The sequence below is a fragment of the Urocampus carinirostris genome, chromosome 1, assembly GCF_059441175.1.
Source record: "Urocampus carinirostris isolate Australia breed hairy pipefish chromosome 1, RoL_Ucar_1.0, whole genome shotgun sequence".
NCBI lineage: Eukaryota > Metazoa > Chordata > Actinopteri > Syngnathiformes > Syngnathidae > Urocampus > Urocampus carinirostris.
In genome coordinates, this window is record NC_142349.1 from 54,232,806 (window position 1) to 54,254,294 (window position 21,489).

The following is a 21,489-nucleotide window of genomic DNA, read 5'->3' on the forward strand; positions in this document are numbered from 1 at the left end:
ACATCTAAAAATGCCCACTTGCCCAAAAAGCACAACCGGTACCTTCCTCTTTATCAGCATCATCGTCACTTTCCTTATCTGCCTTTTAACCATATTCCTCATCTTCATCTTGGACATAGTCTTCATCCTCAGTGGCAAATACAAGCACTGTGAACTTCATCTTCATCAGCTTCATGTTTATATTTATTTTCATTCTCATTTTTATCACTGCATGCATTCTTCAGAATTCATAGACATTAAACCTACTCTAACTCGACTACACATCCCTGCTGCTTCATGTTGAAAGACTAACTAGACCTGGATGAACAGAAAATGAAAGTAAGAAACATTGGGATATGTTGGAATGCCAACCAGTTCTAACTGAACAAAACATAAAATTGAATGGACGCAAACACCACATTAATTTGTGGATAATGAAAACTGTATAATCTTCCAACACCGACCAGCTCCAACAGAACAAAACATGAATAAAGCCAGTTTAGATCATGTTGGAATGCCAATTAACAGATCAAAACACAAAGGTAAGAGGATGAATGGAACACACTCAGTCATGGCTATCAAAAATAGAATATGTTTCATCAGCTGTAACAAAACAAGAAATATGAAAAAAAACAACAACAACACAGGTTATATTGGAATACATACTAGTTCTAACTGAACAAAAGATGAAAAAGAGAGGATGCAAGGAACATACTAACGGTGGTTTCAACTACATAATGTTCCATCAGCTACAAGCTCTAACAGAATGAGACGTGAAAGGAAGAAATGCAGACTATGTTCCTCCAGTAAAATTAGCAGAACAAAACATGAAAAGAAGACAACGCAGAATATGTTGGAACACTAGCTCTGACCAAACTCAAGATTAAAGGAAGATGACACAGAATATGTTAAAAAAATCAAATAGCTCTAACTGGAAAAAAACCACAAAAGTAAAAAAATGAAAGATGTTAGAACACAGACTAACTGAACAAAATAAAATAGAAAGAGGACACCGGGAATATACTCAGACATGGATAGAACAGCTTCATAATGTTCAAATACCAACTACATCAAACAAAACGAAACATGAAATAAAGACACCACAGAATATGTTACAACACTAAATCTAACAGAACAAACATGAAAAAAACAACACAGAGAATGTTGGAACACTAAAACCAAAACACGAAATATGTTGGGACACTAGATCTAATTGAACAAAACACAAAAGGACGATGACACAGGGTACATACTCACGTGTGGATAGAAAACGTCTTAATTCCAAGACCATCTAGCGCTAATAGAACAAAACATGGATGTTAGATAATGCAGGATATTTTAAACACTAACAAGCTCTAACTGAATACAACATGTCAGAAAGAGTGCACGGCATACGTTGGAACACTAACTAGCTCTAAATTAACAAAACATGAAAATAACAGGACACAGGGAACCTACTCAGACCTGGATAGAACAAATACCCAACGTTCACAATACCATCTACTTCTAACTGAACAAAACAGAAAGCACAAAAACACTGAACTATTTGAAAAGTTTCAAAAATTGCCATCTCTAACAGAACAAAACAAGAATGAACAATTTTCTTTAACCTTATCATCATTATTCTCCTTATTGAAATCTTCATCATCTTTCCACTGATCATCATAATCTTCCTCAAGTGCAAAGTACGACACGTTAAAAGTTAGCGTTTGACGCGACTTCCGGAAGCAGCTCGGCCAATCAGATTACTCTTGACTGTTACCTGAAAATGTGGGCGTGTCTTGTTCTTGGTTATTAGCATTTGAAATGATTTCCCTAAGCAGCTCAGCCAATCAGATTCTACCTGACTGTTACCTGTAAATGTGGGCGTGTCTTGTTGTTAGCTGGTACAATGGACTTGATTTTCCTCAGCAGCTCAGCCAATCAGATTCTACCTGACTGTTACCTGTGAATGTGGGCGTGTCTTTTTTTTAGCTGGTACATTTGACTTGATTTCTCTAATAGCTGTTATTCATTATTCTTTGTCTTACTGCTCTTATAAATTTCCCCATCTTGGGACGAATAAAGGATTATCTTAATTTATCTTGTCTTAAGCAGCTCAGCCAATCGGATTCCACCTGACTTTTATTTGTAAATGTGGGCGTGTTGTCGGTGCTGATGGCCCTGTCCTCTCATGACCTCGGCAGGGTCATGCTTTTGGCCGTCCGGCTGATTGGACAAAGGCCGGCTTGTTAATGATGACTCTCTCTCGCCTTCAAATGCAGGTTTTGATGTTTTTTCTTTGTTTTTTTTGCACGTTAGCATCTTTTTTGGTCCCCTCCGGCGAATTGGACGGATGACCCATCCGTCTTGTCCTTGGAAAACTGTTGGCAAGTTGTTTGTCCAGCGACCGATATCTCGTTTGGCTATGTGTCCTACCATCCATTGATTGCATTGCCGGACTCTGCTCACCTGAGAATATATGCTAAAGGCAACGAAAATGTCTAAAAGGAGACTACTTCTCTCAACTGTGCCCTTCCAAAGCTTTTCTTGTCCGTGGCTCGTCTTGGCTGAGATGCATGCCGATGGTTCGTCTCCTGGGAAATTGAACCTGCCACATCCGTCTTAGGCTAGGCGCCGCTCCATCTTATTTACATCTCGCTAGCGTCTGGCACAAACTTCTTAGGTCAGAATTTGGTCAAAAGGATATTTTCTTTCTCCGTGCTAAAAAAGCCTCATGTGTATTGTTTGATTCCTCCAAAACATTCCATGTTATTTTCTGCCTCCATTGTAAAAACGCTACAGTCCATAGAGAGATAGATAGATAGATAGATAGACAGACGGACGGACGGACGGACGGACGGACGGACGGACGGACGGACGGACGGACGGACGGACGGACGGACGGACGGACGGACGGACGGACAGACAGACAGACAGACAGACAGACAGACAGACAGACAGACAGACAGACAGATAGATAGATAGATAGATAGATAGATAGATAGATAGATAGATAGATAGATAGATAGATAGATAGATAGATAGATAGATAGATAGATAGATAGATAGATAGATAGATAGATACTTTATTCATCCCCGTAGGGAAATTCACACTTCCAGCAGTATCCTTGTGTTGAAAATAAAACAACAATAAAGTAAAAGGACTAAATACATAAATACCCAATGCAACGTGTTGATATAGAGTATTTAGATAGTTCTACATAAAACACACACTGTAATAAAAATAGGGTAAGATGCAATGTGGGGGTGTGGTTTAATGTGGGCTTTTACTCCCCCGGATGGAGTTAAAGAGCCTCATGGCATAAGGAAGAAATGATCTGCTCAGTCTGTTTGTGGAATATATTGTAATCTCTCGCTATTTTGCACTTTATTCTTTGCGAGTTCCGTGATCCATTATTCCCAATCGCTTGTCTCTGGAAGCGGAGGCTGGCCCCAAGTGAATTTCTGTCAGGGCTGGCAGCCTTTTTCTCCCCACCAAAAAGCAAACTGCTTACTTTATCCCTGATTGCATTTTGCTTTGAGCAGGGACCAGCAAAGTACAGCTTTGTCGGACTTGGCTGCTGTATTAGTTTTCCTATTATTTTCCCCTAAAATGAACTGCAATAATGCAGCCACATTCCATTATCCCCAATACCGTATTACTGCAAACAGGAATAGGCAGAAGGCACTTGACAGTGTGCTCTTCTGGCCCGCTTAAAATGAAATGAACAATTGTGGCCCTGAACTCCACTGTTTTGGCTGGAATCCATTGTCCTCGGTCATCTTTTTCTGGTAGCATTTTTTTGGGTTCAGACTGTTCAAACATGCTACTGTGCCTGTTTTGGCTGAGATATTTCTGAGAACCGGGTGTTTCTGGTCCCCATTATCTGCAATTAACAAGGAATTACTTTATAATAAATGCAACGGTTGTGTCCATCCATATGTCAGTGAATGTCACAGTTGTTCCCCCCTTAAATATTTCTTGACTTTTTGACATCCAGGGTGTCCTGAAAGTGATGACTTCGGCGGTTTTTGACTTGATTGTGTGTTTTATGCATGTTGGAACAGTTTGCCTTTGCTCGCAGGGAGCAAAGGTCCTCAATGTGAAAGCGAAGTCAGCAAGTGTCAAATTTTCATGCGATGCACATATGAAATTTGTCCATGAACTATGCAACCCGAGGAAGTCACGACTTATTAACCTCCATTTCAAGTCACAATTATAAGAATAACTCAGCTCACCTTATGATAACGATGCAATATTTAAAGACATGCCAATGTCCTTTTGCCTGTACTGAAAATTCAATAAAATATTCCTTTGATTTCTGCCATGAATCCGTCTCGTAACCACCCGTATTAAATATAATACAAAATCAGATATACAGTGAACCATCATTTGTTGCTGGGGTTGTGTTCAAAAAAGAACCTGTGATACATGATATCTGTGAGGTAGAAACCATTAATTTTTTTGAATTATTATACAATTAAATTCTCTATTACAGTGTATTAACGAGTCCACTGGGAAATATGAGTGTGCTACAAGCCCCTTTATAGTGTGCCGCAGGAAATTGCCCAATTTTATCTTTGCGGAAAAGCACGCCATTTTTGCTTTCTTTTATGGATAGTACACGCCTTTACATTTCTCCAGTAGATGACAGAAGAGGTAGTACAGGAAAACGTTTAATAACCTATTCTGTTTCTTAAAGATTATTTGGATTGCACTGCAAACAGCAATCAAAGTTAAAATCTTGCACAAATTTTTTCCGATTTGTTTTTTTAAATTTTCATAAAGAAATGAAAGGAAAACATGTTTTTGTTATACTTTTATCATTATTTTTTTTTGTTATTCGAGAAAAACAAAATAGCAAACCTTGAAATACAGGTTAAATATAGTAAAATTTCAAATTACAACAAAGAAATTGTGTCACAAGCCAGAAACGGAGACAGGACCCAATAGCGTTTGTTTAACTCAGTTTTATTGAAAAAGCGAGCAGTGCTTGCTTCCACGATCCGATGATCGTCGGACACGGGTAGCTGATGGCAGGAATGCGGAAGTGGCACTTTCGTGACGAGCGAGGATAGTCGTGGGCGGCAGGAAAGCTGGTCGATAGCCAGGACGGGGGAGCAAGGGCGGTAACGAGTCCAGAAAAAAAGTCTGCAACAAGTATCAGGCATGAAACAGGGCAAAATAGGTTGATGGTCGGGACGGAAGAGCAGGGCAGAAACGGGTCCACAAACAGTTCGGCAACAGGTATCAGGCAGGAGAAAACAGGGCAGGAGATTGTCGGAAGGTACAGAGCTTTCCTAGCTGAAAGCGTAGGTTCGCAGGACGGTCTGACAGCTTCCTCTTGGAAGCCGGGGGTGGCGCCAACGGGGCATTCACAGGTGCCCTGGATCAGCAATCATGACAAATTGACCAAAATTAAAAGCCTGTATAACTCACTGAGCCATGATGACCATGAATTATATAAAAAATAATAAAAACATTATATTGTCCATTTAGATGACATAATAGTTTAAGCTTAAAAAATATAACATAAATAAACAAATGAATCATTTTTAAACATTTTCAATGGACGGTGTGCCTCGAGATTTTTCAGAGAAAACATGTGGCTCAAAAACGTTGGAAAAACACTGCTCTATCACACATTGAATGGAATGAATGAATGGTCTGCATTTATATAGCGCTTTTCAAGTCAATGAAGACCTCCCAAAACGCTTTACAATGTGCTTCACACTTTTCCCTTTTACACACCAACTAACCGATAGCAGCGTCAGCCATGCAAGGCAACTGCCTGCTCATCGGGGGCATTAGGGATTCAGTGTTTTACCAAGGACACTTCGACATATAACACGGAATTGAGCCAGGAATCCAACCTGCGACCTCTTAATCCCAAAACAAGCGCTCCACCTCCCGTTTTTTTTTGCCTTATATTCAAATCAATGTGGTTTTTTTTGCCTTATATTCAAATCAATGTGTTTTTTTTTTTTTACTGGATGAAAGTTTTTTCGTACCACTAGGAGGCAATAAATATTTGACACTGTCCCTTTGGGCTTAAGACATGTAATTGAATTCCACAAGACGAAGAACCTGACAGCCATCTTCAGAGGCGACAGAGGGCCGAATGACAATTTAGCCAAGTTAGCTTGTCCCGGTTGGTGCTTTTAGAACTTAACGGCCATTTAGCTTCTGCAGCAGCAGCCCTGCATGTCATGGTCGAGGAGTCATGCCATTCAAGCATCTTTGACTTTTTTTACCCGGTTTCCTTATCTAGTCATTCATGTTAGTCACTTGGCTGCAGACTATGACTCACTGCTAGCTGCTATTGTCATCTGCTCCTGCATTGTCATTTGTGTCACTTTTCGTCCAACATCACCGAGTTACATGATTCAGGCGCGACTCGACCTGTGTTTCCTTCTCTTGCCACTTATACCCACCTCACTGCCGGATATAGCCCGCCACTAGCTGTTTTGTTACTGTTAGCTGCTTTTGCTTTGTAAAAAGAAGGAAACAACTTTTACAGGTCCAAGCATATATATATATATATATATATATATATATATATATATATATATATATATATATATATATATATATATATATATATATATATATATATATATATATATATATATATATATACAGTATATATGTATATTGTTTAATGAAAAATCGTGGAGTCACTCCGGCTTTCATAATTTACAAACCGGAATCCTTTTGGTCTGCCGTAGGGCAACTTTTTGCATGCACCCATGACGACAATTTCCTGAGATCTGTCGTGGTGATTTATTTCTAACGCAATGTCATTTGCAGAATACAATTGTCTTTTTTTTGTTTTTCAAAACAAGGTAAACGCAACAAAATGTAGACAGTATTTTTTCAACATTTGCTGTTACAGATTCAAGGGCTTCAAATGATCGAAATGTTGCTTCTGTTGGGTTTACATAACACCTCGTTTGAATGGTTGTGGTTAAGCAATTTTTATTTCATTTTCTTTTGGAGGATTACACCCAAAAATAGTCTTTTGGATGGCCTTTTGTGCGGCGGCGTAGTGGAAGGCATGTTTATCTATTTGTTTACACTCCGGGGTCCAATGGGGGCTTGTCGTGAACGTTGCCATGGAAACGGGAGGTGATCCCTTAAAGGGAACCGAGCGGCTGTCGCCAGGGCGAACAGGGATCTTCCCGTGAGACGGCAGCTGTTGCTATGGAAACAGAATGCGTGTCAGACCAAGTATTCCATGTTTTTTTTTCTTTTTACTACAGAGGAAAATGAGTTTTTTGATATTAGGTGATTAATTATATTCGTTTTAAATGTGCGCCCTCTACTGGATTAAAGAGTAAAGATGACTTGACTACACAAATCGAATCAAGGTGACGTCACTTTGGGGCAACGTGCCATCAAAGTACGTGGTGGAATGTTGACCCACGTCAGTTTTTTTTTCATTTTTTTAAATGTTTGACATGAGTCCAGAGATTCATGAAATTTATTTGAATTTTTTTCATTCACAAATATGGCTAAAAAACCCGAACTGTTTCAGACGTTATCACGTTTGCATGTGAGATAGCGGATTTGAGTTTGCTATGCTAAAGTAGCTAGCCTAACCTTTTATTTATTTCTTGTGTACAAGGTATGGCCACTTTCTGGTGTCCCGTTTCATCTGGAGGGACGAAAGCATGACCAACTTGGGTGCCGAGGTGCCTAACTTGTTTGGGTGTTTGGGCAATTGGGTTGGCCATGGTCCCAAAAATTTTGTGTTTTTTTTTTTTTTTTTTTTTTTTTTTTTGCTATTTATTTCCCTTTTATTTTCTTTGTGATTGCATGTGTGTGTCTTGCTGTCTGTCACCCCTCTTGAGGGATATGACCAAGGTAGATAGATAGATAGATAGTATTTTCTGCATGTTATTGCAACGAAAAAGAAGAAAATACAAAAAGTGAACAAAATGTACGAAAAGACTTTTCTTGTTCCTGTCTGTCTGTCTTGACAACACATCAAGTGAGAACAGAGCAGGCACCAGAGTCCAAAAGCGCTGTCGGCGACGCTTACGAGTCCCTTCATTTTTAATAAGGCTCGTCATTTCCCGCAAGAGCTGCCTTCGCCGCTGCCTTGTCTGTGTGCGTCAGCAGCTCTCTTTCCCATACAGAGTGTTCCTTCTGTAATGAGCGTGGCCGTCAGGTGAGATCGAGTCGTGACAGAACCGAATGTCACAGAGAATCCGGTAGGATGATCTGAGGCCCCTTAAGCTCCGCATACAACGAAATTGGCCTTCTTTAGGATTCGCCACTTCCAAAGACTGGACCCAGTGATAGTCCTAGGTCAGGGTTGAGCCAGAGGGTGCAGTCAGTACCAAAGAGTCCTAAGAGTGAAGGAAGTCGCTTGCCCCAACCCGAGTAACTACCAGGTTGCTGGCTCTGGGTGCTTGAAATCCTTGAAAATGCAGAAAAAAGGTCAGAAAAGTGCTCAGGTTTTGGGTGAAGTGCTTGTACCTGCTCAAAATTGTTGCCGTATTTCTCATCAAGTCTGCCTAAAAATGGCGCCAACATTGCTCTTTTCGCCATTGAATTTCTTCCCTCGTGATTAACGGCAGCTGGCATTAGTTTGTTTGTTGTTGGTTAATATTGTCCTATGAAGCGTCATTTGCCCCTACTGGTTGCGCCATAGAGAACAGCTGCATGCTACACCTGAACAGGCCACTATGAAATGTATTGTAAGATGCACCTTAAAACCCCAAATTTGCCAGAAATTTGAAAGTGCGCCTTATAGACTAGAAGTCTCGTAAGTAATACGGACCTGAATAATTATAAAAAGTATATTGTTTAAATTAATGTGCCTTATTGTCTGGTGTGCTTTATATACTGCAGGGGTGGCGAACAAGTTTGAGACAAAGAGACGAAATTTTTAACTGTGAGAGTCAAAGAGCCACACCACGCACTGACCTGCCATGACAGACAGACACAAACACACACAATTAAAAACATTATTTCCCATACCACACTCCTTACAATACAACAAGTATTGTTCTTGTGTTGATTTTCAAGGAAAATGTCCACCCTCAATACACACAAAAAAACTAAACATGAAACAAGGCAAAGAGCCACAGTATATAGAAAATATGATGAGGCATTCTTATTGGCCAAGAGCGGCATGCGGCTCTAGAGCCGCGTGTTCCCCACCCCTGATATACTGCATCACACAAGGAGGAATATTTTGAGGCTGTGCCTTATAATCAGGTTCAATTTATAGTTCAGTTAATACAGTGGTTATAATAAAGTTTGACAAAGTTTGACTGTTGACTGTTAGCTCGCAGCACCACGGTGCGGAGGTTCAGGGTTCAAGTCCAGCTACCGCAGCCTCGCATGTAAAGTTTGCATGTTCTCCCCGTGCCTCCGTGGGTTTCCTCCGGGCACTCCGATATCCTCCAACATTCCCAAAAACATGCATGTCAGGTTAATTGGCCGGTCCAAATTATTCCTAGGAACGAATGAGCGAGTGAGTTGTCTGTCTGTGTGCCCTGCGACTGGCTGACAACCAGTTCAGGGTGTCCCCTGCCCACTGCTCCAGCACCCCTGCTACCACTGAGGTTTAGCGGTGCAGATAATGGATAGATGGATAGTACACGCCTTTTACTTTTTTTATATAGAGTATAGTTGACCCCTCTTCAAAACATATATTAAAATTTATTAAAACATACATTAAATACGACTGAAACTACTTTTCTCATACTTTTAGCTGTAACGTGACTTTATATGGTCCAGTAGAGTTAGTAGGTGGATAAAGGAAGGATTCAAATTAAAACTGATTTAAAAATTATACTCTTGAGTAGTTTCATGCCCTTAAAATACCTTTTTGCTTTTTCCTAATAATTTACCTGATCGTCGATTGGTTACAGAAATATTCCTTGGCAAATGTAATGATTCATCCGCCTTTGTATTTATTATCTAAGACTTTCTTTCCATTTATCATCTTTTTGGTTCTTCCTTTAGTTATCACTGCAAGTCTTTGGACTTGTGCCTAAACAAATTAAAGTTTGTTACGCCAGATTCTGAACTGAAGCAAGAAAAAGAGAGCAATGGAGCATTGTGGGCGGGAGTTCAGTAACTAGCATATCAACATATTTGTGATGTTGTGTCACAAACAAACAGCAGACCAGCATCTTTTAGTTAGGAGTTGATCAATAGAAGACAGGAATCTTAAAAACATGTGAGGCACATATGACTTGCACACCCATACGCACTAACTCAGCAAAGTTTGAGATTTTAGGTCTTTTAGGCATGCAAAATAATGTGTTGTTGATTTTGTGTAATAGGGAAACTGTTTCAAAAACATTGTATTCCACATTATGATGTAAAAACATCGTGAAGTAGGAACACTGTAACCCGGGGTCTTCTCTAGTAGTGACTCTTCTGCAGTCATGGCCTTTCTTAGCGCTTTGAGATTAACAAGTGCTCGCATCACGATTGTGGATTGTTTGTCCGTCCCGCGTGTATGTTGACGCCCTCCATGACGACACAAAAGGCAAATTGAAAGCGTCGCTTTCGATCGATAAGAGACGGATGACCCAGTTCAACGAGGCACTTTCCCCTCGTCAATTCCGTCCATCTTCTCTGTCGTGAATCTTTGGGGCACGCTCGGACATCCCGAACACGGCGAGAGGCGTTCCTCTGGCTTGTTTCCTCCCGCTGACTAATTAAGAGAGCAGGAAATGAAATGTAATTAAAGTCGGGCGCTTCTCCCACAGCATTGCCGGAAAATGTGCTGAGTCATCGTCGGAAATTGAGCGCTTTGTCATTATTGGGTAACACACTTCCTGGTGGCCACTTTCAAGTGTGACCTCGAGTGAGGACTTTTAATAACAATCATTTATTTGCAGGAGGTTTTGTCAGGGGTCGGGAACCATATATGACTCTTTTCATGAGTACATATGGCTCGGAGATAAAATGGAACTTGAGCAAATGTTTAATATATTTGTAATGACAACGACGATCGATACCCATGCGAAGCAGATTGTTCTCATAAACAGGATGGTATTTATTAATAAAAATCAAGACCAAAAGTACCAAACAAACAAATGAGCACAAAAGTAACTAACATAATTTCAAGTCAATTTAAGTCATGTTTATTTGTATAGCCCTTAATCACAAAGAGTCTCAAAGGGCTGCACAGATCAAAGACTATTGCAAACTACAGACTTATGACACCTTCCCATCATCTAAAACCTACATGAGGGCAAATAATACATATCATCAACATAAAATATAGGTTATTCATATGCTATAGAATAGAAGTGTGTTTTAAGCTTAGATTTAAACATTTCCACTGAGGTTGCAGATCAAATCTTGGACGGCAGAGCATTCCACAGTACTGGGGCCCGGATGGAGAACGCTCTCGAACCTGCGGATCTCTTCTTGGCTCTTGGGTTCACTAGTAGACCAGCGTTTTCAGAGCGAAGACTCCGGACCGGAACATAGGGGGAAATTAAATCTGAAAGATATGAGGGAGCTAGTCCATGCATGATTTTATATACTACTAACAGAACCTTAAAAATCACATCTTAAGCTAACAGGGAGCCAATGCAGATCAGCTAAAATCGGAGTAATGTGATGGGAGGTCGGTGGTTCGCGCCCCGGCCGAGTCATTCCTAAGACTTAAAAAGTGGTCGGCGGCGCCTTCTGTTGGCTGCGGCTGCATCGGCTCGCTACAACGGGTCAGGTGCAATCGACATTTCGTTCTGTGTACATTGTTACACAGAATGACAATACAAGGAAATTATTATTATTATTATTATTATTATTATATCAAACTTTCTTGTCTTAGTTAAAAGCCTCACTGCAGCATTTTATACCAGCTCAAGGCTCTTGATTTTGGACTTTGGGAGACCGGAGAGTAGTGCATTACAGTAATCGAGACGGGATGTAATAAACGCATGAATTATAATCTCCGTATCCGACTGAGACAGCCTAGGGCGAATTTTAGCAATGTTGCGAAGATGGAAGAAAGCTTTTCTAGTAATACTCTTCATGTGTGTTTGAAGGGACAGATCAGGGTCAAATTTTTGACTGAGTCACTCTGGGTGATATTACATTTGTCAATGTTCAGAGCAGTTTTTGAGAACAAGTCACGGCATTTAGATGGACCAATAACTAACACTTTGGTCTTTTCAGAGTTATGTCCAAACAAGAAACTAGAAACAAAAAGAAAATTCGACAAAGTTCAAACAAGAAATATCAAGCAAAAACTGGAAATGGAAACTGCAAGGAATAAAGTAACAAATAAACAAACAAACCTGGCGTGGAAGTGAAAATCACACGGAGGATGACAGGAGAACCAGTTTTCTGAACAAAAATGTACCTTTAAAGGTTTCAGGACAGATGTGTGATAATTTGACACACCTGTGCCCAGTTAAAAACACCTCTGGTAGTGAGAGGTATGCGAGACCCTAATCAAGACTTTACGGGCTTATAGAGGGTTCAGCCTAGTATTTATAGGACTTAAGTTCAACTAAGGTCTACAGTCACTCCAACAAACCCTGTTGTGGCTTTAAATTGCTAAATAATCCTTTAAATGGAAGCTCATTAAATAATCTATGTTCATTGTTCAGACACTTTATAATGAAAAGCCACAAAACAAACTTTTACCCATACGCTTTAGCAAAGCATCTAGAGCAATTTGATTGGGTGAGCGGTAAGTATGGGCGGAGCTATACACAGGACAGGACGCATGCACTCCTTCTTCTCGCCAGAAAAAATATTTTATTTCCCACCCTAATGTGAAAATATCGTAACCTAGGGACACCGTAACCAGGGGTCTACCGTATTCCTGTTTGAATCAACAGCAAATAACTCGCTAACGTTACCTAAAACTTTCCATGTTGCAACACGCTTGATACAATTAAAGTTTCCCACAGTCGCTTCTCTGGTGACGGTGGGGACAACCCAGCAAGGAAAAGTGATTATCCGCCACTAGGCCCGATTAACTGCCGTCTCCCTAACGTGCACTAATGGATCCAATTAGCGCTGTGCTAATCACGCTCGTTTGTTTGACATCAGTCGGACCGGAAAAGCTGAAAGCGCTCCCGCCAGAATTCCGCCGCTCGCTGGGCTAATCTTGTGCTTAGCAACTTTCCACAAGTCAGCAAAAGAAGAAGATTCACCAGATAAAAAGTTCCGAAAAGTGTCCTCCTTGCTAACAGCTGGGCGATTTCTGATGAATACGAGCAGAATCTCGCCACACTTGTGTGAAGTCCAACTTAATCGGAATTTTGATCGATGCCAGCATTGGACTGTCGGATGAGGATTCAATAATTGTTGTGGGAACCTCTCAAAAAGATCCCAGCTGGATTTGCACAACTGTTCGACAATAAAGTTCTTTTTTGGCGACAAATCCTCCCAAATCGATTTCCACTTAGACCTGTTGTTTGCGATTCCTCACCAAAAACTAATTACAATTTGAAAGAGTTAGCCAGTATGTTGTACTTGAAATTGTTCATTGTAATTTCATAGCCAATCGATCAAGTCCAACTACTGTATTTAATATTATATATATTCAATATATTATTCATATATAATAACTTTTATATATCTTCATATATAGTGACAGTCCAAACAAAGTGAGCAAGATTTTGTCACGACGGCAGAAAAAGTGGATTTCATAAATGCACACAAGAATGATTTTAGAAAAGGATTTATTCACAGAAGATGAATCTGTATTGGGGGTAGCACGGCGGCGCAGTGGTTAGCGCGTGCGTGGCACAGTTCTGAGGTCATGAGATCCAACCTCCTGTGTGGAGCTTGCATGTTCTCCCCGTGCTTGCGTGGGTTCCCTCCCACATTCCAAAAACATGCATGTCAGGTTATTTGGCCGCTCGAAATTGTCCCTAGGTTTGAATGAGCGAGTGTGCTGTCTGTCTCTGTGTGCCCTGCGACTCTCTGGCAACCAGTTCAGGGTGTCCCCTGCCCACTGCCCGAAGATAGCACCCCCGCGACCCTACTGTGGATAAGCGGTGCAGATAATGGATGGATGGGTGACTCTGTATTGGATAGGATACAGAAACAAAACAGTGAAATTTACTTCGATCTTCAGAATTCAAATACATCAAAGCAACTCTTAACACAACCTTGACCACTATCCTTGCTATTTTATATTGAATGCTAACTAGATCTAAATAAACAAAACATAAAATGAGACACTTTATGCTGGAATTCCCAGTTGTTTCTTACTAAATAAACACACAAAAGTAAGAGAATGCAGAAAACATTACTCTTGTGCGGATGGATGAAACAACTACATTATGTTCCAACACCAACCAGCTACATCAGAACAAAACATGTAAGAAAGACAACGCAGTATGTGTTGAAACACCAGCTCTGGCTAAACATGACAACAAAGTAAAAAGACACAGGTAAAGACACAAAACAAGGAAGTTTTCAATGATCTTTGGAATCTAAATACATCAAAGCTGCTCTTAACATAAGCCTGACCACCATCCCTGCTACATCATTTTAAAACGCAAACTACATCTTCTTCTTTTTGCTCATGTTATCCCTGATCTATCAGGGGTCGGCTCCCTCACACACACGTGCGACTGACTGTGTTTGGTAAATGATGTGACGATAGTTCTACCCAACCAATGTGGCGCAAAGGAAGGCTAACTACATCTAAATAATCCAAACTTGAAAGGAGAAAACACAAAAAATGGTGAAATTCAATGGAAAGGAAGATAACACGAGATACGTTCGAATACAAACTGGCTCTACCTGAACACAACACGAAAGTAAGACATCGCGGTACTGTGTTGACCTTTAGCACGCGACGTCACGTTGCCTTCTCTGTCAAAATGAGATCCATGACTGACAGCAAGTAGCGCTTGAGAGCACAACAGTTGATTAGGCAGTTGAGTTGAAAAAAAATACTGATTACCACCACATAAGAATATAACCACCACTTTTTACCATGGTGATTAATTCCTGTGAGGTGAGCAAGTTTCTAATCCTGATTTGGAATGATATCCCTTTTGATGAAGACAGAAGACGGCAACGTTTATCTGCTGTCAAACGGAGAGACTATTGTTGTACCGAGGCACAACCCTGGCAGGCTGGCAGCCCTTAAGTTCTCCAAGATTTGCAGCGAACATTTTTACAAGGTACTGTACATTTGATGTATATCCAAACAATTTTATGTTGAGTAAGTACGGGTCAGGTCAAAGACACTCAATATGATAAATTAGCTAGTGCTAACTTGCTACGTTAGTGTCTTAGCATTGCCATTTCTTGCTACGTAAATGAGCTGCATTTATTGTGATTAACCAGGGATTCAAACAGTGATTTTTTGAATATCACTTGTATTGAAAATTTTTATGTTCTCTACCATGAACCTTATTACGTCGGAATGAACTGGCAAATTACCAACGGAATAAAAGTCAAGTTCATTTGTGACGCCCTTAATCACAAAGAGGGCAGCACGGCGGCGCAGTGGTTAGCGCTTGTGCGGCACAGTTCATGTCATGGGAACCTGTCGTGGGTTCAAATCCAGCTCCAGACTTCCTGTGCGGAGTTTGTATGTTCTCCCCGTGCTTGCGTGGGTTTCCTCCGGGCACTCGGGTTTCCTCCCACGTTCCAAAAAACATGCATTTCAGGTGAATTGTCCAGTCCAAATTGTCCCTAGGTGTGAATGAGCGAGCGAGTTGTCTGTCCCTGTGTGCCCTGCGATTGGCTGGCAACCAGTTCAGGGTGTCCCCTGCCCACTGCCCGATGATTGCTGGGATGGGCTCCAGCACCCCCGCGACCCTACTGAGGATAAGCAGTGCAGCTAAATGAGATGAGATGAGATGAGATAATCACAAAGAGTCTCAAAGGGCTGCACAGACCAAAGATTATTGCAAACCACAGACTATTCTTACACCATCACCTGATCTTAAACATACATGAGGGCAAATATTATACAGATATTGTCAACATAGAACAAAGGTTATCCATACGCTATAGAATAGAAGTGTTTTTTAAACATTTCCACTGCGGTTGCAGATCGAATCTCAAACAAAAGCATTCCACTGCACGTTCAGAAGAGAAATCATCTACATAAAAACGCCGAATGAATAAATGAATGAAAACTTTTATTTCGAACATAAAAATAAAAACAGGACAAAAACAATGAGTCAACAACAGAATAATGTCACATAACATGTTCGAAAAGGGGTAGTCAGAAGCAGATGCTTATTTTTCCTACCCCTTTATCTTCCTTATTAAATACATTTTAGAGATAGCATTTTCAACACGCTCAAAAGTTATTTTAATACAAGGTGCAAATGCTCCATGCTTTACTGTTGTATTACATTTCCCCAAAATCTAGATACCAAGTTATTTTAGTTACACTCACACGAGGGGGACATTTCTCACCGGGGTGCATTTGTTGGCAAAATGAAGCACGGTAACGCGTACCACCTACGAAGAACTGGTAAGCATCCAGATTTGTATAAGCTTTCAGATCAGTGCGAGTGTTTGGGGATACTCCATATACGACATATTGATACAGGTCTTCTGGACTGAAGTCAGGCAGACTGGACGATTTGTTTGGATGTGTAAATATGTCAAGACTGTATAGCTCTGTCGCTAGCATTACTGTTGTGCTTTCAGAAAAGGTGAGCCAGCTTATCCGACAGCTGCACAATATTCGTTTGACTAGTCATTGTCAATGGTGTTGAATAGTATAGCTGTTTTGGTTGTTTTTTTCGACTGTTAACTGGCCTCGTCCACTGTTTTCTATAGGTTATTGCCATCCGTCATGGTGTCGTCTCGCGTTCAGGTCTCATGTGAGAGGGTCAATATGTGGGAATACTAACTACAGTAATTCCTTGTTTTTTGCTAAGCTACGTTTTAAATAAAAACTTGTGACCGGTGAAGTTGTAATCTTTATTTTTTTTGGGTTACAAACCTTACAAAATACTTGGTAAAAAAAGAAATATTTTTAAAGGTCCATCCTGAAGAACTTAAAAAACGTTTGTTTTTTTTGTTTGTTTTTTAAATCCTCTCAGGGCCATTCACAATGCAGGACTCAATACACATTGCAAATCCAGGAAGGAACAAGACTGTTAAAGGTGTCCCACGTCTAGGTGAAGGATTACTGTAATTCTAACTGAAATTCTAACAAAACCTGAGATATAAAGTACGCAGAGAACATACGGTTGCATAGAACAACTACATAACTTCTCAACACCAACCATATCTAACAGAGCAAAACATGACACTAACTAGATATATCTGAACAAAACAAAAATACTACGCTGAATACGTTGGCACAAAAAACAACTTCAACTGAACAAAACATAGAATAAAGACTACACAGGATATCTTGGAACACTAACTCCTACTGCACAAAAACATGAAAAAGGGCAACACAGTCTATGTTGGAACACAAACTATCTCTAACTGAACAAAGTATTGAAGAGGAAGACAAGTCAGGATATGTTGATACAATAACTCTAACTGAATGAAACAAAAAAGTGAGACAATACAGGCTATGCTACAATACGACCTATCACTGAACAGGACATAGAAGGAAGACATGCAGGATATGTTGGGTCATTAACTAGCTCTAACTGAATAAAACTTGAAAGTAAGATGAAGCAGGATATATACTAACACTTTGATATTACAATAACGGCAGTGCTAAAACCCCACGACACAAAACATAACAGCCCAGAGTGTACAGAACATGACAGATTTTCTATCGGATGAGTACATTTTGCTTGTCTGGCTTTTTCCCACACGTCTGAGCTGCTGCGTCCGCAATCTCCTTATTGAATCTCCTGTGTAAATTGCTCGTTAGGAATCCCAGGGGTGGGGGATTGGGGGACGGCCTGGTCTCGGCAGGGGGCAGAGGCCTTTGCTGATCGTAGAGGATTAATGGCCGACTTTCTTTTTGTTGCTTTATTGGTCGAGCGACCTTCAGAAAAGACGAGCGAGCAGCACGGACGCTGAAGCAGCACAAGTCGCGCTTATCCGCCACCTTCAAAGTCATCTTTTTGAAATGCCCGCAAACCAAAATTGGTGACCCATCGGTAAATGTGTGCATGTTTGTGTTGTATCGACATCATTGAGCGCTGACACTATGCGATTAGCGCCTTGTTGATCAAATGAGCTACTTGAACAATAAATCGCATCAATAGTTTCACCTTAAAGTGACAGTGTGTACTAATTTACCACTAGAGGTTGTTGTAGCACATAATGGAGCTGAATCTGGTACATTTGAAAAACACACGCTACGGAAGCCCGAAGGATACCTCTTGGCAAAATCTGGAGGCCACGTTCCACATTTTCTTGTGTGAGAAAATAATAAATCTAGGGAGCGACAGGATATGGTGTGAATCCCTGCCAGCGACAACAAAAGACCGAGCAAGCTGAATACCCCCGAAGCAACTGAAAAGGGTCTATAGCTGGTGTTGGTTAGAGCTAGTATAAGTGGCTTACTTAAGCAGTTAGCAGGGGAAGCTGCTAAAGAGCACAGTAAAGGATTGCCAGGGCAAGCTTTAGTTACACAGAGCAGCTAATATTAACTAGTGGTGAGCCAGAGCTTGCAGTCGAGTGGCTAACATAAGTGGCTAGAGAAGGAAATGGTGAAAAAAAGGAAAATATGCATGAATTATGGAACTCAGCAATGTTTGCTTATACATGACCAGAAATGGAAGGTGTGTCACATGAAATATAAAGCAGGAGCAGCTAATAATAGCCACTAGTGGCGAGCAATAGCATGCAGCAAAGTGGCTAAAACATGTGGCGTGAGAAGGAAGCGGTTAAAAAAAAAGCCAGAATCTTTTAAGTCGGCGACATTCGCTTGAACGACCAGCTGTGGAAGGCGAATGACTTAAGTATGAAACAGGAGCAGCTAACAATGACAATAGCGACCTGCAGATGGTGTTGTGGCTTTTTTTTCCAGCAAAGCAATTCCTGAAAACGAGCAATAGCATGCATCGAAGTGTCTAAATCAAGTGTAGAGATAAGAAAACAAAATGGAAAATTTGAAAAAAAATGCCTGAATTACTTTACATGCAGACGTTTGCTTGCATCACCACCTGTTATAGGCAAGTGACACTGAAATAAGAAGCAAAAGCAGCTTGTAGCAAGCTATATCCGGCAGTGAGGTGGGTAACATAACTGGCTAGAGAAGGAAACACAGGTCGAGTCGTGCCTGAATCATGTAACTCGGTGATGCTGGACGAAAAGTGACACAAATGACCATGCAGGAGCAGGTGACAATATCAGCTAGCAGTGAGCCATAGTCTGAAGCCAAGTTACTGACATGAATGACTAGAGAAGGAAACCGGGTAAAAAAGTCAAAGATGCCTGAATGGCATGACTCGGCGGCCATGACATGCAGGGCTGCTGCTGCGGAAGCTAAATGGCCGTTAAGTTCTAAAAGCACCAACCGGGACAAGCTAACTTGGCTAAATTGTCATTCGGCCCTCTGTCGCCTCTGAAGATGGCTGTCAGGTTCTTAGTCTTGTGTTTTTAATTACATGTCTTTAGCCCAAAAGGACACTGTGAAATATTTATTGCCTCCTAGTTGTACAAAAAACTCATCGAGTAAAAAAAAAAAAAAAACGCATTGATTTGAATACAAGGAAAAAAAAAGAAAAGAAAACAGGAGGTAGAGCGCTTGTCTTGGGATCAAGAGGTCGCAGGTTCGGTTCCCGGCTCCTCTGTGTCATATGTAGAAGTGTCCCTGGGCAAGACACTGAATCCCTGATGACCCCGATAAGCAGGTAGTTGCCTTGCATGGCTGACGCTGCTATCGGTTAGTTAGTGTGCAAAAGGAAAAGGTGTGAAGCACATTGTAAAGCGCTTTGGGAGTTCTTCATTGACTTGAAAATGCAGACCATTTATGAACTATCATACCAATGTTAATTAGCATAAAAAAGCATAGGTCGAAAAATTTGCATTTCTTTTACATTGATGAATCCCCACTTATGTCGGTGCCATGTTTTTCCGGCATATTGCTGCCATGTTTTGCCGTGTACTGGCCCTTTAGCTCGTACAATACAACACAGTGCATTCTCGTGGTCAAATATTACACATGGGGCCTGTTCATGAGAAAGTAAATGTGCTTTTGCTTATTATTGTAATCAATTGTGTTTTTCTTTGAACATTTATACACATGGTTGCTATATAATACACACAGGCACTTATAATGTGGTCGTGTTTTTCTCCCCACACATGTCAGATGAATTCTGCTGAGTCAGGAAAAAATACCTAAAACTGCCCAAGCGCCATCAGTTGAGACCTAGAAGTGATACCGTGGCGCCCTCTATAGCCCAAATGTTTGATTACGTCTGTACGCAACCTTAAGCGTGTGTTTTTTTGTGCAGATTTCTGATCGTGTTGGGATGTTTGATTCTGGCCGTGTTGACAACCTTCAGGGAGCACGAGAAGACTTCCGCTCATTGGCTGGTAGTTCTGGTGAGTTTACACTTTACTGACACCGGCTCATTTTGTCTTAATGCAAACCGACACTTATTATGAATTATTAGTTATATATTAATATTGCAAATACTTCATGAGGTTTCATTTTCCTGCAAGGGGTGGAAAGATTCACTTAAAATACCTTTTCTTTTAACTTTGACTTGAGTAATCTTGTTTGCTGAGTCAAGTCGTTTTTTTCATGCAAGTAATAGTGCTTTTACTTAAGTACAGAATGTCATTAGTTTTGTGCCCTTTCTAGGAAACGTTCGCCATTTTCATCTTCGGGGCGGAGTTCGCTCTCCGAATTTGGGCTGCAGGATGCTGCTGCCGCTACAAAGGATGGAGAGGCAGGCTCAAGTTTGCCCGCAAGCCACTTTGCATGCTGGGTAAGGACACCCGCTGTTTCCCTAGAACATTGAACATTTAAAGTTGGTTTAAATTCTGTATTTGGTTTTAATTGAATTCAAACTCATGTTTGAAAAAAAGTACTGGAACATCTCATGTTCTTATTTCGGGTGGTCTGTAAATGTATTTTTCACCATTGATTGCAGTAAATGGTTATATCCTGCTATGTTTAATGGATAAAAAAGTTTAAATCCAATTATGATTATCTGTTTTGTTTAATTTATATAAAGCATAATGACTTGGTGTTTCCGAGCTTGCCGACGCCTGGCATTCAACTTGGGCAAGGTGGTTCGGCCGTGGTTTGTTGAAAAACCCCAGGGTGCCACTGGGGAATTGCCAAAGAGCAATATAACCGCAAGCAGCTCTAGAGCTACTTGTAATTGAAACAAAAACTTGCTAAACACACTCCCAGAGGCCTAAAGTACTACTGTGTAAATTTTCACAAAATTGGTTCAGTTGTTTCGGAAGGCTCTGAAGCACATACAAACACACACACGCCAACCGGGATTTACATAATAGTCTAGTTCACAAAAACAATGTACAACTAAAGCGAGATGTAATTGATCAATGCTTATTTCATCACTAATATCTATGATGATGATGAGATATTGTTACGAGCACCATAACACTGACTCATAGATATTGCAGAAAGTGTTTTTGAGAGTATGTGTCTT

General features: G+C 40.6%; 1 protein-coding gene across 3 annotated transcripts in view; it reads left to right on the forward strand.

Annotated features, from left to right (window-relative positions):
• Positions 1-21,489, forward strand: part of kcnq3 (potassium voltage-gated channel, KQT-like subfamily, member 3) — a 63,386-nt gene that overhangs the window by 21,783 nt on the left and 20,114 nt on the right. For all 3 annotated transcript variants that reach the window (XM_088345436.1, XM_088345450.1, XM_088345444.1), the window contains exons 3-4: positions 20,317-20,407; positions 20,670-20,796. In XM_088345436.1, coding sequence (XP_088201562.1) covers positions 20,317-20,407; positions 20,670-20,796 — 218 coding nt within the window. The remainder of the gene's footprint in view (positions 1-20,316; positions 20,408-20,669; positions 20,797-21,489) is intronic.